The sequence below is a fragment of the Podarcis liolepis genome (assembly GCF_965112155.1).
Source record: "Podarcis liolepis genome assembly, chromosome: 11".
Lineage (NCBI taxonomy): Eukaryota > Metazoa > Chordata > Lepidosauria > Squamata > Lacertidae > Podarcis > Podarcis liolepis.
In genome coordinates this window covers 7723226-7738968 of record NC_139565.1, presented here as the reverse complement: position 1 = coordinate 7738968, position 15743 = coordinate 7723226, and the positions used below count along the sequence as shown (strand labels likewise).

Sequence of the window (15743 nt, the reverse complement as noted above, 5' to 3'; positions counted from 1 at the left end):
CTTTGATCAGTTGTGCTTCAAGGGAAGCTCTCTAGTCCTCTGATTCTTTAATATTTTCCAGCCCAGATAGATGTCAACCAAAGGACCTCACAACAGTCATCTCTTTGCAGGAGCAAGGAAGCATAGGAGAATCAGATGCACCACAAGAGCATCTTGGATGGGATGGCTTTCAAAGAGGGCTAGACAACTGCATAGAGACCTATCAAAGGCAACTAGCCGTGATGGCTATGCTCAGCCTTCCCTGTTGGAGAGAACAATGCTTCTGAAAAGCACTTGCTGGAAACCACACACTCCCCAAATGTGTTTCACAAGGACCCTTTCCTTCCCTCTGCCCCAGTACCTGAGCGTTATCACATCTTTCCAGGGATTTGCCAGAACAAAGTATATGCTGGGGAAAGGCTCCCTCCCTGCAAAGAAAATGGATGAACCAGCAGGCACCTGGCCAGCCATGCTAGCACCAGTCTGGCGCATGACGGTGGCAGACACAGGAAGGAAGCATTCCTATAGTATAGGGCACTCAATTGGCATTTCCACCTACCTGAACTCTGAGCCTTTCCCCCTTGTTCTGGACTGCCTCTCTCCTAAGGAAGATGCAAGCTCTGGCTAGAAGCCACTGGCGAGGAGAGTGTTCCTATGATTTCCAAATGTTTCAGAAGCATCTTTTTGTTCCTTTAGCTGGTTGATATCATAGCATGGCAGAGTTGGAAGGGATCCCAAGGGCCATCTACTCAAAGCCCTGGCTAAGCAAGGATCCTGCCCACAGTCAGCCCTGGTTGAGCTCCAAACTCCAGCCTTCTGGTTACCATTGCAATTCTGCATAGTGTGGAGAAAGGGGAGAGAGAAATGTGTTGCTTACACTCACATAACACTGATATGAGATCCACACCATGCAGCCCTTTCAATAACTAACGCCTAAGGGCTGTCACATGGAGCAAGCTTGTTTTCTCCAGCTCCAGAGGGCCTTAGGGCCTGAAGCAGTGACTCTCCTTCCTTAGAGGTTTTTAAGAAGTACTTGGATGACCATTGGCCATGGGTCATCTAGTTGAGATTCCTTCATTGCAGGGGGTTGGACTAGATGACCCTTGGGGTACCTTCCAATTCTACAATTCTATGATGCTATGTTCTAAAGAGCATCCAATGCACCTTTAAAGCACGACTTCCCCCGAAATGATTCGTGCCATTGTGGCTTCCTTCTCATAGACCTACAATCCCCAGAACCCCTAACAAACTACAATTCCCAGGATCATTTGGGGGAAGACATCTGGTTTTTAAAACAAGGATGGAGAACCTGCAGTTTGCTCACCCCCATTTCCTAGGAAACAAGAGTGGGAAGCTCAAGTGCTTCTAACAGTATGGTTATACGGAGTAACATGTATAAAATATTGAATGTAATAGGGTTATTAAGCTAATAGTATCAGAATTATTATGGGAATGTTAAGGAGGGAGGGGGAGAAAGAGAGTGTAGAATTCTGGTGGTGAGTGATGATTGGATGCGGATTTGAAAGGGAGTTTGAATGTGAGGCAGTTGAGAGAAGTGGGTTCTGGAGGGGTGGTTGGGCAACTAACTATCCAGTTTAGGATCAGTAGTCTAGTCATCATTTTTGTAATAAAGCAGTATATAAGATAAAGAGAATTTGAGGCCAAAAGCTCAGGTACACATCCTACAATCATTTAGTGAATCATCCATACAGTCTCCTTTAGGGAGGGTGCAGATTTGGACCAAACATTGATATTTTTGCTCTTTTCTAGTTTCATAGGTTTACAGTGGTACCTCGGGTTACATACGCTTCAGGTTACATACGCTTCAGGTTACAGACTCCGGTAACCCAGAAATATTACCTCGGGCTAAAACTTTGCTTCAGGATGAGAACAGAAATTGGGCTCCTGCGGCGCGGTGGCAGCGGGAGGCCCCATTAGCTAAAGTGGTGCTTCAGGTTAAGAACAGTTTCAGGTTAAGAACGGACCTCCAGAACGAATTAAGTACTTAAGCCGAGGTACCACTGTATGTTCTAGTTCTAGTGATGTAATAGGGGTGGGGGCTCTTTAAATACTGGGGGCTGCCACACACTCCTTTTCTTCTTTTAAAAAGTAATACTTCCTCCTTGTTTTCAAAAGCACATGCATTGTCCCTTCAGGTTCTTCAGTTACATTTGTTGTGAGACATTGGTGTTATATGCAGTATAGGGTTGGGAAGAAAAGAGGGGGCAGACCAAACTATACATCAGACCAAACAAATCATAATCAGTCTCCTTCTTGTGCCTGAGATTAGGAAGAATATTTTCCAGTTTGGGGGGAAGGTTATGGAGTCAGTCTGTGCTATCCTGACAGGAAGAGGCCAAACCTTTTACTGCTCACCTCTCACACCCTCTTTTTTCTTCTTCTTTTTTTACCATGGAAGGGGTTTTTTCAAAAAGGGAAAGTTTGGGCAAGTCATGCCAAAATGGTAGTACATTAGGGTTTCCTAAACTTGCTGCTTTAGGACTACAATTCCCATCATCCCTGACTACTGGCCCTGCTAGACAGGGATGATGGGGAGTTGTAGTCCCAAAACAGCTGAAGAGGAACCACAGTTTGAGAAACCCTGCTGACTTGAACAAACCCCACTGATTAAGGTACCTGATGAAGGCCCCAAAGCCCTCCTTCTTTATGCATGAAATTAGGAAGAATATCTTCCAGTCAGGGTGCCAATTTGAATAAAGTATGGGGGGCAGGTAAGCCCAGCCCCACACAATCAATCATATGATGCAGCATGCATACACCATTTGAATGCGCATCAACTTTGCGGGGACCAGCCCCCTGACCTATTTTTTTAATATTCTGTTGGGAGCTGCCCAGAGTGGCTGGGGCAACCCAGTCAGATGGGCAGCATACAAGTAATAACATCATCATCATTATTATTATTATTATTACCGATGGGAGCTTGGCTCCTACGCTTGGGGACGGATGTGGAGTCAGCAGCTATCCTGACAGGAAGAGAGGCTCACCTCCAACATCCCCAATAGGGCGCACCGGAACATAGGGTGCACCCAGTTTTTTGGGGGGGAAATAAAGGGGAAAAAATTATTTCCCTCCCAGGCGCGGGGCTGGGGCGGGGGAAGCTCGAGCATCCCCCGACCCCAGCCCCCAAACAGGCAGCTCTCCGCAAGCAGCGGGAGCGCTCCCGCTGCTTGCGGAGAGGTCCGCGAAGCCTGGACGCGCTGATCTCAGCGCGTGCAGGCTTCAACATGCAGGCAAGTCTCCGCAAGCAGCGGGAGCGCTCCCGCTGCTTGCGGAGAGGTGTGCGAAGCCTGGAGAGCGTGAGGGGTCGGTGTGCACCGGCCCCTCTCACTGTCCAGGCTTCAGTGAAAGCCTGCATTCGCACCATAGGACGCACACACATTTCCCCTTCATTTTTGGAGGAGGAAAAGTGCGTCCTATGGTGCGAAAAATACGGTATTTATTTTTTCTTAACTGACCACGGAAGGGGTTTTTTTTCTGGAAAAGGGGAGTTTGGGCGAGTCATACAAAAACTGTATTGCGTCAGTTGATGTGGGGAAAACAAACAAAACCATGACTGATTAAGCTACCTGAGGAATGCCCAAAGCCCTCCTTCTTTATGCCCGAGATTAGGAAGAATATCTTCCAGTCGGGGTGCCAACTTGAATAAAATGGGGGGGGGGCAAGTAAGCCCAGCCCCACACAATCAACCCCATGATGCAGTGTGCACACACCGTTTGAATGGTAATGCCCATCAACTTTGCAGGGACTGGCCCCCTGACCTATTTTTTTAAATATTATGTTGAGCCGCACCAGAGTGGCTGGGGCAACCCAGTCATATGGGCAGCATACAAGTAATTATTATTATTAATAATAATAATAATTCGAGCCGATGGGACCTTGGCTCCTACACTTCTAGTTTTGGGGAAGGATGTGGAGTCAGCATATAAGTAATAAAATTGTTGTTGTTGTTGTGACGACTGGGGTAACCTAGTAACCTAGTCAGATGGGCAGCATACAAGTACAGTGGTACCTCGAGTTACATACGCTTCAGGTTACATACGCTTCAGGTTACAGACTCTGCTAACCCAGAAATAGTACCTTGGGTTAAGAACTTTGCTTCAGGATGAGAACAGAAATCATGCTCCGGCGGCGCGGCAGCAGAATGGACCTCCGGAACGAATTAAGTACTTAACCCGAAGTACCACTGTAATAAAATTGTTGTTGTTAGAGCTGATGGGACCTTGGCTCCTATTATTATTATTATTGCTGGAGAAACCCAGTCAGATGGGCAGCATACAAATAATAAAATTATTATTATTGGTGGTGGCGGCGGTGTTATTATTATTATTGTTGTTGTTACTGGAGCCGATGGGACCTTCGTTCCTACGCTTCCAGTTTGGGGGAAGGATGTGGAGTCAGCAGCTATCCTGACAGGAACAGAGGCTCACCTTCCGCGGCCCCATTCCCGCCCCATCCCCCAATAAGTGACCATGGAAGGGGGCTTTTCTTTGGAGGACTTTGGGCGAGTCCTACCAAAACCGCACCGCGTCGGCTGAGGTGGATAAAAACGAACAAACAACCCCGCGATTAAGCTACCTGAGGAAGGCCCCCTAAGCCCTGGCTAACTTGAGGTCGCCGTTTCTTGGCGGGAAGCACTGAGGAGACGACGGTTAACGGAGCACCGACGACGGAACGCTCCGACTTCGCGCGCTCGGGTGGGGAGGGGGGAGGAATCACGTGCCGCCGCGAGGAGGCCACGTGGCGAGCGCGCTACCAATGGGAAGGCCGGAGAGGCCGCCGCCGCCGCCTCTGCCCGGCGCGCGCTTGTAAACAAGGCAACATGGCGGCGACTGTGGCGGCGGCGGCGGCGGCGACGCTCAGCCTCCTGCAGCGTCGCCGAGCGGGTCTGGCCGCGGTGGCGACCGCCGCTTCGTCTTCCTTCTCCTCGTCGTCGTCCGCTTCCTCCTCCTCGCCGTCTTCTTCTTGCTCTCTCTCGCGGCCTCTGAGGGGATTCACGGCCTTGCCGCCCTCGGCCGCGAGAGGCTACAGTTCTGAGGCGAAAGCGGGCGGCGAGGAGGAGCTGCGGGTGCGCTACTTGGACGACGAGCACAAAGGTGACTATGACGGGGGGGGAGGGGCTGGATCCTCGTCGGCACGTGTCAAGGAATTCTGACGCCCAGGGAAGGAAGAAAGCGTGTGTGAACGTAACGCAGAGGCGCTTCTTTTTCCCTCGGGCTCCGTTGAGCTCTGCCCGTTCGCACGCTGCGGAAATTCCTCCTGACGCGCCAACCGGCTTGTCAAATTAGAGATGATGACGTGGGGCGGCTGGCCCTTTAAATGGGGGGGGGGGGAGGACGGGGGCAGCGACGTGCGTGTTTGTTCATCTCCACTGCTCATGCGCAGCTCAATTCCCCCAAATGAGTTCCAGTGGATGCTGAGTTCTGTCGTTGTGTTCGAAGGGGCTTGTTTCATTTCATTTCATTTTATTTTCACTTGGTTATCTAGTTCCCACGCACACATAGACACGAGCCCAGGGCAGGATAGAAGTTCAGGATGCTAATTGCACCTTTTGGGAGTCACTATTAGGTAAAGGTGAAGGGACCCCTGACTTAGGTCCAGTCGTGACCGACTCTGGGGTTGTGGTGCTCATCTCACTTTATTGGCCGAGGGAGCCGGTGTACAGCTTCCGGGTCATGTGGCCAGCATGAATAAGCCGCTTCTGGCAAACCAGAGCAGCGCGCAGAAACACCGTTTACCTTCCCGCTACAGCGGTACCTATTTATCTACTTGCACTCAGACGTGCTTTCAAACTGCTAGGTTGGCAGGAGCAGGGACTGAGCAACGGGAGCTCACCCTGTTGCGGGGATTCGAACTGCCAACCTTCTGATTGGCAAGTCCTAGGCTCTGTGGTTTAACCCACAGCGATAGCATTAGATTCTCATTTGCACTGCTGCTAGATCTAGACAAGGCTTCCTTAGCCCTCCAGATGTTTTGAGACTACAGTTCCCATCATCCCTGACCACTGGTCCTGCTAGCTAGGGATCATGGGAGTTGTAGGCTAAAAACATCTGGAGGGCCGAGGTTGAGGAAGCCTGATCTAGACCACTGTTTCCCAAACCTGGGTCTCCAGCTGTTTTGGAATATAACTATCCCTAATTATCAGGATCAGGGATGATGGGAATTGTAGTCCAAAAAAAACAGCTGGAGACCCAGGTTTGGGAAACACTGTTTTAGGCAGTCCTGTCAACCTAGCAGTTCGAAAGCACACGAGTGCATTTAGATTAATAGGCACTACTGCAGTGGGAACGTTAATGGCGTTTCCATGCGCTCGGGTTTGCATCACGGTGTCCCATTGCGCCAGAAGCAGTTTTGTCATGCTGGCCACATGGCCCGGAAAGCTGTGGACAAACGTCAGTTCCCTCAGCCTGAAAGCGAGATGAGTGCCGGAACCCCATAGTTGCCTTTGACTGGACTTAACCATCCAGGGGTCCTTTACCTTTACCTTTTACCTAATTCTGTAGAATACAGTAGTTCTGTATTTTGCACATTAAAGCTGTAATATGGTGCACACCTTGGGAGTAAGCAGCTTGAACTCAATGGGATTTAATTCTGAGTAAATATCAGTAGGCTTGTGCTTCAAATTTTCAATTCAATACTGTATTAAAATCTGAAAGCATAATCTGGCCACTTGTGGGACAACTCGTAATAAAGGGTGAGGAACTGCTATCACTTCTCCAAGCCAATATGGGATGGATTGTTGAATGAGGATTTGAAAGATTGGAGTCAGCTCCCTCCCTAACTGCACTTGAAGTTCACTCGGTGGCTTTGAGCCAATCAGTATCTCCCAGCCTAATCTACCTCGCAGGGTTGTCAAGAGGATGCACAATTATGTGTTCTGGCTTGAGCACCTTGGACAACTGGAAGGAAATTAAAGTTAGTGAGAATCACAATTTCCTAATGATGTTCTTTGAACGTGCCACAGCCTGATTGTACTGTCTTCTGCCACTTCAGTACTTTTACTGCTGCAGTGACTGAGGCAGTTGAGGATTCTGAACTCAAGGCATGATTAAACATTCCTATACCTTTTGACTTTCTTCTTAGAGGCTTGACCATTCCTGATGCATTTTTCTTCTGCTAAAAGTAGGTGGGAGGATTGGAACCAAAGTACATAATGTAGAGGAGAGTTTAAATTCTAATGCATGCTGTGTCCAGTGGTATTAGCTACTTAGAGGAAAACATACATTGTAGGCACAGTATTGGTTGAATAGTTGTTTGATTCAGAAATGTGGGGGAGTTTTGATCCTGTTGTTTGGGACAGTGTTCTTCTGTATTCATATGGAATAAAAGGACTCAAGTACACAATGCATATATAGGAGTAAATCTATGTGACCCCAGCAAACCCACCACATAAAATGCAGTGATGGAGTTTGTAGACTTTGTCCCTAGGAAAACCCCTAGGGTTAGTGAAATAGTGCTTATTACATTCTTCTGTAACTAAAACTTCACATACTGAAATTTTATATGGATGAATAGTTTTTTATGCATTTTTAGATTCATAGCCCAGTAGCTTGGCTAATATGTGTTTAATATAACCATAGTTTTTTTTATCTAGAAAGCCCAAAGAAATGCATGAGAGGAGGGGAGGAAAAGGAAAACTCTTGAATCTTATCTATTAACAGTGTGATCCTAAACATGTTTAATTAGAAGTTCACTGAGTTCAATGAGACTTACTCTCTAGTAAGCGTACTTCAGCTTGCAGTCTCACTGTAATCACCCAACCACTCCTACCCAGGAGCTCTTTCTGTTACTGCCCAAATTTATAATCTCTCCTTAAACTGCCCCTTAAATTTGCCGGATGTTACTGTGTCTTAAAAACAGTAATTCTTTTTGGTTAGGCAGGTTATTTGAAATGTTTCTGCATTTAAAAATAACATGGACAAATGTATTGCCATATGGTCAGTGCCTGTTGCTTTCTGTTGACTTAACATTATCAACTCTGTTGTTAGTGTACACAGTAGCTTTGTTGTAGTGATAAAGAATTAGTAGTTAACTAATTTTCAAAAAAACCCCTATTGTTGGTGTTTAAGAAGAGTGTTTTCAAATATTTTAGTGCACTAATTTCCAAAATCATACTCATAGTAGACTCTATAAAATCAATGGGTTTTAGTGGATCTGTTTTAATTCTAGCAATTACTAACATAGATCAACTAGAGAGATAATAATGTTTCATGCTAAATAACAGTTATTCACACTAAATAGGCTGGCTTTTTGTTAGTAGATAACATAGGTACATTTTTAAAAATGTGGGATAAACCTTATGCGCACTACTGATTTCAGTTATTTTTTTCTTCCTGTATATAGGAATTGTAGTACTTGGACTAAACAGAGCACATGCAAAAAATGCACTTAATAAAAACCTTGTAAAAATGGTAAGTGGATGAATATTTAGTCTTCTATGAACATGAAGTGTTGAAAATAAGTGTTGATAATTTGCACACCTTTTCTCTATAGATGTCAAAAGTTATGGAAGCTTTGAAAAGTGACAAAAAAGTACGGACGGTTATATTCCGAAGTGAAGTTCCTGGGGTGTTTTGTGCTGGTATGCAAGTTTAATTTTATTATCCATTTGGAAATACATAATCAAAATCAGTAGAAATGACTGAGACTCCAAAATTTATTTTAGCAAATTCAGCCTTTTTGGATTTTTATTTAATTATATAACATCTGCTGTACTCCTTAGAGAAATAAAGTGCTATAATTTTCAGTGACACAGAAGGTCTTAGAATTTTTTTTGATGGGGATGTTTCTATATGTTTGTTGTATAGTCGAGTATGTTTGGCAGTGTGTTGAGAGCACATATTATTTGGTCTGCAATGATTCTAAGCTAAGTTGATCAGTTTCTCTATTGATTAATACTAAATAAACTACATTTTCAAGTTTGCTCCCATTGAGTATTATTTATGGTCAAAATTTACAGTTATTAAAGATCAATAGCATTGATAAATACAGAAAATTCATCACAGTACCTGACATCAAGCATTCAAAACCAGAATGCATGCATGCTCTTGAACACTATCTCGTGCTATTTTCAGTTTAGCCAGTTACTGTATAGGAGAGAATTTTCATAGTTGTTTATACTGATAAATCTGTTGCACGTTTCATATGAAAAGTATTGTGAACTGAACACATGATTGCATACTTTTATTACTTTATAAATACCATGTTCATTGTGCCATTATGAAAGTGTGCTGAGAGTCTGTGTTCAGATATGTATTCTGTGTTGCTGCTATGACATTGTATACTAGTAGCTCTTTGAAGCTGGAAGGCTTGGATAAAGCCATGTGTCCAAGTGGGTTGTTGATAAATGGCAGTGCTATGGTGGCTGTGTTGTTGGTTCATTTTGCAGAGTGCACTTTGTGTCAGACGGGTGCAGGTGCTCATCTGGGGACATTTGTTATCTACTGGAGGTGAAGGGCATCTGTTTGCTGTGGTGTTGCTGAATAAGTTTGAAAATGGACAGAAAGTCAACACCTCACCAGATCATTTAATAGCTGTAGGGCTATTGGACAAAATCATGTAGCACTGAGGTGGGGAGGAGATAAGTGACTATCAGGTATTAAGACTCTATTTAATTTCATTTTCATCTGATTAAAAGCCTTTCATTACATTGTATACTCAGTTTTAGGTCATAGGAGGGGGGCTAATTTGAGCTAATTAGTTGAAGGCTAATTAGCCAGCACTGAAGTAATGATGATTGGTAAGATAAGAAATGGATTGAGTTTTGTTGCTTTGGTGAAAGGGGCATATGGTTTGCTACGGTACAAATAGCTAGCTTATTTTAATTTTAAAATTTGTTTTAAAAAATGTTGCCTGCTGCAAGTTCCTGATGTAGATATGATGTATTATTGAAAAATGATAAAAGCCACTTTTTCAAGTTCTGACACATGCCTTTCATTTTATTTTTATTTTTCACTTGTTAAACATGCTTTTTATGTTCTCTTGGCAGAAGAAAAGCATCATTAGATTTTTTGCCATCTTTGGTTTTTAATATATGTATTAGCTATTTCAGTACTGTGAGTGGGATGATTATATGAAACATTTGAGTCACACTTAATTATGCGTACACGTGCATTTGGTCTACAAAGCATAATGTTTTTTCCCATTATGCGGACAAGTGGTTTGTTTTTAGACTAGGTAAAAATACTTCAGTAGCTGGTGTTCATTTCAGTAAGCCTTTTCTAATTGTAAGTACAGAAGCTTGTAACAGCTGTTAGGGAGTGCTCTTCCTGAGGGAAAACTTTTAAAAATGAAATTTGAAACAAAGTCTGTTTTGTTGCTTGGATAAATTTTGTAACTTTGACACATATCTCATTTATACTTTAGGATGGCCTTATTCTTTACCATTTATATTTTAGATTAAAAAAATATGTTGCCCGCAAATGTACCCCTCTCAATATCATAATGCTTGGAACCCTGTGGTCAGAGGTTGTTTTTCAGGGTTATGTGGTATCTACATGAAGAGTTCCATCCACCTGGTACTAATCTTGGTTTATTTTTTGATGACTCATTCTTCTCTCCATGACACCCTGCGGCAGCCCATGACTCACCCTTATAGAAACCAAAAGGAATCTTTTAGTCCAGGGTTGAGATTTTATGGTTTTCCTGATGTTAGACTATGACTCCGGCCATCCTGAGATTTAACATTTTGGCTGTAGAGAGTTGGGAGTTTGATAGCCACTGCAGAGCCAAGATTACCCCGCTCTGTTTTAGCTCACCATACTTCCTCCTGACAACTGCCTTCACAAAAGAGTTATGGCAATTGAGTTAAGGGGTGTATGGCATTACCTTCTAATTGTTGTACAGTGGTGCCCAGCAAGACGAATGCCTCGCAAGACGGAAAACCCGCTAGACGAAAGGGTTTTCCTTTTTTGAGCTGCTTCGCAAGACGAATTTTCCTATGGGCTTGCTTCGCAAGACAAAAATGTCTTGCGAGTGTTCCGATTTTTCCCCGCTCCCCCCCCCCTTTTCTAAGCCGCTAAGCCACTAATAGCCTATTAGCCGCTAAGCCTTTAATAGCCGCTAAGCCGCGAATAGGGTTGCTTCGCAAGACGAAAAAACCGCTAGACGAAGAGACTCGCGGAACGGATTATTTTCGTCTTGCGAGGCACCACTGTACTTGCTGAGTGCCAGTGTGGTATTGTTTTGCATCCCTTGTCATTGTGTTACATGTAGATAGTTTTGTTTAGGCCTTCTCTAAATGATCAGGAGTGCATCTCTTTTTCTTGATCCAGCATTGACAGCTTTCCCGATCTCCTTGCTTGCAAACTTCATTGGTTTGATGCTAATCTGGGTTAGTGTTAGTTCAGGTGCCACACTGCATTATGATCACCTCCCAAAAGCGTAGGAAGGAGTGACTTGACTTGTGAGAGTTGTGTGATTGGCAGAAGGAGACCTCAAGGTGTTTTCAAAATCCTAGCCATGTTTTGGGGATTGGGGTTATTATGCCTGTACCAGGCCTTTGTGTGTCAGATCAGTTCCTTTCTTTTATCTCTCTGTGCCTAAAGTATGTTAAGTTCTCAGTAAATTATTTATATAAATATTTTCATGCATAATATGCACTGTTTGATAAAGAGGTGAGTCAAGACCCCCTGATCTTGTCAGGAGCTAATCATACACGTAGGTTTTCCTGCAAATGCTCAAGTTGCTTTTCCTGAAAGTATAAATGATGCCATTTATGGTTTCTTTGAGCTGCTATAAAACCTGAATATGCCTGTAACCAGACAATGTCCTTTGCAGGTGCTGACCTTAAAGAAAGAGCCAAAATGCACTCTAGTGAAGTAAGCTCTTTTGTCTCAAAAGCAAGGGCAACTATTAATGAAATGGGTAAGTGAAAATCTCATTGATCATAGATAACAGTATATTATTAATCGTTTGTTTCGAGTCTCAGGGTTTGAAGGTTTTATGCTATATGAAATGCTCTGTCCAGATATTATGAAATCATAATATGAGAGTTAATGGTTTATGCATAAAGCTTTGATGTCTTTCCTTTTAGGAATAACCCAGACTCCCAAAACTCCTTCAAAGTGTATACCTTAATAAAACCACCACTAATGTATTATTAAATGCTACCTTTTTTTCTTTTAAATCCTATTTTATGAGTGTACAGTTCTAAAACATTAAGAAATGTATAAAACTAATTCAATATTTCACCTTCTTGAAATAATAGCAATTGAGAATGCATCACTATCTGGATAAGTTCTAATATTGTCCAGTATTGGGGAAACCATTGCTCCAGAATCTCTTGCACTTCTGTAATAAGGTATTTTTCTGAAATAAGACTTCTAGCTCTTTGGGGTAAGATGCTAAATAGAATGCCCACATTCACAGGTTGTGTTGTTAACATGTGCCCAATCACACGCACACACTTGCATGTACGTATGCATATGTCACCTCTAGAAGTGCTTTTCCTCAGATCTTGCACCCAGAGTTACAGTGTGTAATAGGGAGGTTGCTCTATATGCATGTAGCAGTGAGTACATTCAAAGTGAGTACAAATACAGACGAGAGCCACACACAAGATGGTGCCTGAAAGAACAGCTTATAAGTTTAGTTAGGCAGAAAAGAAAGAAGGCATATAAACACAGAGGAAAAACTACTGTTGTCATATAAGGAGAAAGGAAAGTGCTAAGAATCTGGCATTAGATGAGGGAGAGCTAGATGCTAAGGGGCAAATTCGAAATGTAAATGATTCTGTGTTTGGGCCACAGGGAGGTGTAGGACAGAAGGTTAAGAGAATAAACAAAGGATCCAGTTTATAATGTAATTTGGTACTTCACCTGAAGTAACAGCAATTGAGAATTAGGAGGCACATATGCAAAGTCAGTAGACATTCAGATGAGAGCTATACAGGCAAGTTGTGTCCTGCAAAACTACAGTTTAATTTCTAAATGCTGAAAAGGAGATGTGGCTTGAAAGGGAAACACAAGGCCATGTCTTGCCTTTAGGTTTCTAACTAAACCAGAGAAAATAACAGATACAGAGGACAAACAAGGGAATGAAATAGAGTAGGTAGAAAAGGAAGGCTGACTGAGACAAAGGAATAGAATATAATCTGTGATACTCTTGAGTTTCCCACCAAAAGATAATTAGGTCATAGTAGAAAAGTATAGGCAGGTTCCATTTTTAAAACTGAAGAGAGATCCTGGGTCAGCATCCTAGGCTTTCTTTCAGGGTTTCGTGTGCAAACTCTGGATGTAGTCACAAAGCTTTACTAATTCTACTGACTGGCGATTATCTTACTTGAAGAGACAATACTTTCTTGTCAGTATTCTCACCAGGACTATTCTGTGACCATACAAAAGCGTATACTTATGCTGACTGTGTGTAGATATATTAGCATATTTCTGGAGTTCTTACAGCCCCATAGGTAACAAAGGTAAATTCACCTCCTGTTTGATAGCTAGTTCACTGTTCACTTCCTCTGTTCTGCTGCATAAGTACTTGCTTTGCAGTTGCTTACAAAGCAAGGCTTAAAAGATGAGGTGTTAAGGAGTGTATTTAAAATGACAGCAAACCAGAAAACCTTGGTAACAGTATACATTCTTTTAAACTGCTTTTTAATTGTGTTTTTTAATTATTATTTTTTTAAAAATAGTTTTTATGTATTTTGGGGGGGTTCTTTTGCAGTTTCTGTTTATTTTTGATTATGTATTTTGTCTTTTTATATTGTAATTTTATATTGTGAACATCCCTGAGAACTGCAGCTATAGGGTGGTATATAAATTTTAATAATAATAATAATAATTAATAATAATAATACTTTATGCCTTAAACTGTACTAAAAAGTATACTAACAAGCTTGGGTTTTGATGAAGAATTGTTAGTCACTAGTACTCTAAATTATACCACTCCTGTTGGAAAGATACTTCAAATGTTGCAGTAAGATGTTGTCTTTTTACGATGTATTTTCTCCAACAGAGTTGATTCTTGTCCATGCATCACTTCTCTAGATTGTGTATTTGTTGTTTAATTGCTATTAAAAGTAAGCTGTTAGATTTCGTATGTCTTTTTTAAAAAAATTGAGTCTGCATTCACTATTCTACTGTTCATAAATGATGGAAGTTACTGGGTGAGTTTGGATAACCATGTCTGCTTAATAACTGGAGATAGGAGCGAGGCTTTTGGCTGTAAACTTCTTTGCTTGATAGAGGAGCAAGCAAGCAATAAACTATACTTTCCTGTTTTGGAACAAACCAGAACATTAAGCCAACTTCAAGCTATCATTTACTATTCTTGATCTGAAGCTGTTAACATTGTTTTCTAATTCAGACAAAATGGAAAACTCCAGAAAACATCTTGGCTTGTTCTACTCACTTGTGTGAAAGGAGAATGGGCTGTGTGTATAGCAAGAAGGCTAATTCATACCTAGGCTTGTTAAGTCAATATATGATTGTCAGAATGCAGCCTTTGAATACATAAGATCCAAGCATTTTCCAACAATCAATATCTTACAATTGTTTGCTGTGTTGTGTTTTCCCTGCATTGCTACTGATTTTATTTCTTGTTAAAGTACTGGTGTTTTGCTAAACATCACTTTGCTATAAAAATAAGCATTTTGTACTAAGCTGGAAACTATAGATCCTGGACACTGAGACTGGGGGAAAACATCAAAGCCTGCTATTTTTGGTATTGCTTTTTACTCTAAAATTAGAGATGCGTTCTTTGCCGCACAGGAACACCAAGACTAATTGTCCACTTTCATTTTCTGCAGTGAGATTTCCATTACTGATGCAGGTCTGCACTTAATGTTAAAAGTACTTGGTAAAACGGAACATTAATAGATCATTCTGTTTACAAAATACAGTGAGGAAACATTGCTTATTTGAACCTCTGGAAAAATAATTCTTCAGATCAGTCCCGCAGTTAGTATAAATAAGTCAAAACAGCACCCATGATCAACTTTGATGTGGGTTTTAAAGGAAAATTATTGACACCTTAAAATATTAGGGATGTTAAAAATGATGAAAAATAAATGGGGATGGTGGAGAACTAGGCATTGTAAGTGCAGGGACACAGGACAGCAATTCAAGCGGGCCAAAGCAGCACAGATCAAAATTCTAGAAGCTGCCAAGGCAAATGCTTGGTCTTAGAGAATGGCATTAATGTAGTGGGTTTAATGGAAAACTGGTGAAATAGAGAAAACCTGTGGGACACACTTATCTCTTGATATAAACTCTATAGGAAGGACACAGAAGGACATACTGGAGATTACCATATATACACGAGTGTAAGCTAACCCGAATATAAACCAAGGCACCTAATTTTAGCACAAAAAACTGGAAAAAGCTATTGACTTGAGTATAAGCCAGTTCACCACACCACAAACCTGGTGGTGGCAGCAGCAGCAGCGGAGGAAGAACAAGCAGCCCAAAAGGGCTGTTTTTGGGCTGCTTGTTCCACTGCCACCGACAGCAGCAAAGGTGGAGGAGGAAGGAGCAGCCCGAAAGGGCTCCTTTTGGGCCGCTGGTCCCTCCGCCACCACCTCTGCCGCTCGCATGAAGGGATGATGGGAGTTGTAGTCCCAAAACAGCTGGAGGGCCAAGTTTGGACATCACTGCTCTAAATGATTGTGCCCAACCAGAGGGCAAAATTTGCTATAGTGTCAGTTTGAGATTTCAATTTCCTGATTATTTGGCTCAGTTTTAACCTCTCCTGCTGATACACAGGATGTGGTTGAAGGTGTAAAGGCAGCTAGCTGTGACTGT

At 42.5% G+C, this 15743-nt stretch overlaps 1 protein-coding gene and 1 long non-coding RNA gene across 7 annotated transcripts in view; one reads left to right on the top strand and one right to left on the bottom strand.

Moving 5' to 3' along the window:
• Positions 1 to 4712, bottom strand: part of LOC310688499 — a 41448-nt gene extending 36736 nt beyond the window's left edge. Inside the window, exons 1-2 of one of the 4 annotated variants that reach the window (XR_014516963.1) lie at positions 4576 to 4712; positions 539 to 813 (exon numbers count right to left, since the gene is read on the bottom strand). This is a non-coding gene — a long non-coding RNA (uncharacterized lncRNA). The remainder of the gene's footprint in view (positions 1 to 538; positions 814 to 4575) is intronic. The other 3 variants (XR_014516964.1, XR_014516965.1, XR_014516966.1) reach the window with 3 other exon arrangements.
• Positions 4713 to 4747: 35 nt separating this feature from the next.
• The window catches only part of AUH (AU RNA binding methylglutaconyl-CoA hydratase), a 38136-nt gene continuing 27140 nt past the window's right edge, over positions 4748 to 15743 (top strand). The window contains exons 1-4 of one of the 3 annotated variants that reach the window (XM_083465023.1): positions 4748 to 5093; positions 8341 to 8408; positions 8491 to 8578; positions 11776 to 11862. In XM_083465023.1, the coding sequence (XP_083321149.1) occupies positions 4820 to 5093; positions 8341 to 8408; positions 8491 to 8578; positions 11776 to 11862 (517 nt within the window). In that variant the 5' untranslated portion in view covers positions 4748 to 4819. The remainder of the gene's footprint in view (positions 5094 to 8340; positions 8409 to 8490; positions 8579 to 11775; positions 11863 to 15743) is intronic. The other 2 variants (XR_014516951.1, XM_083465024.1) reach the window with 2 other exon arrangements.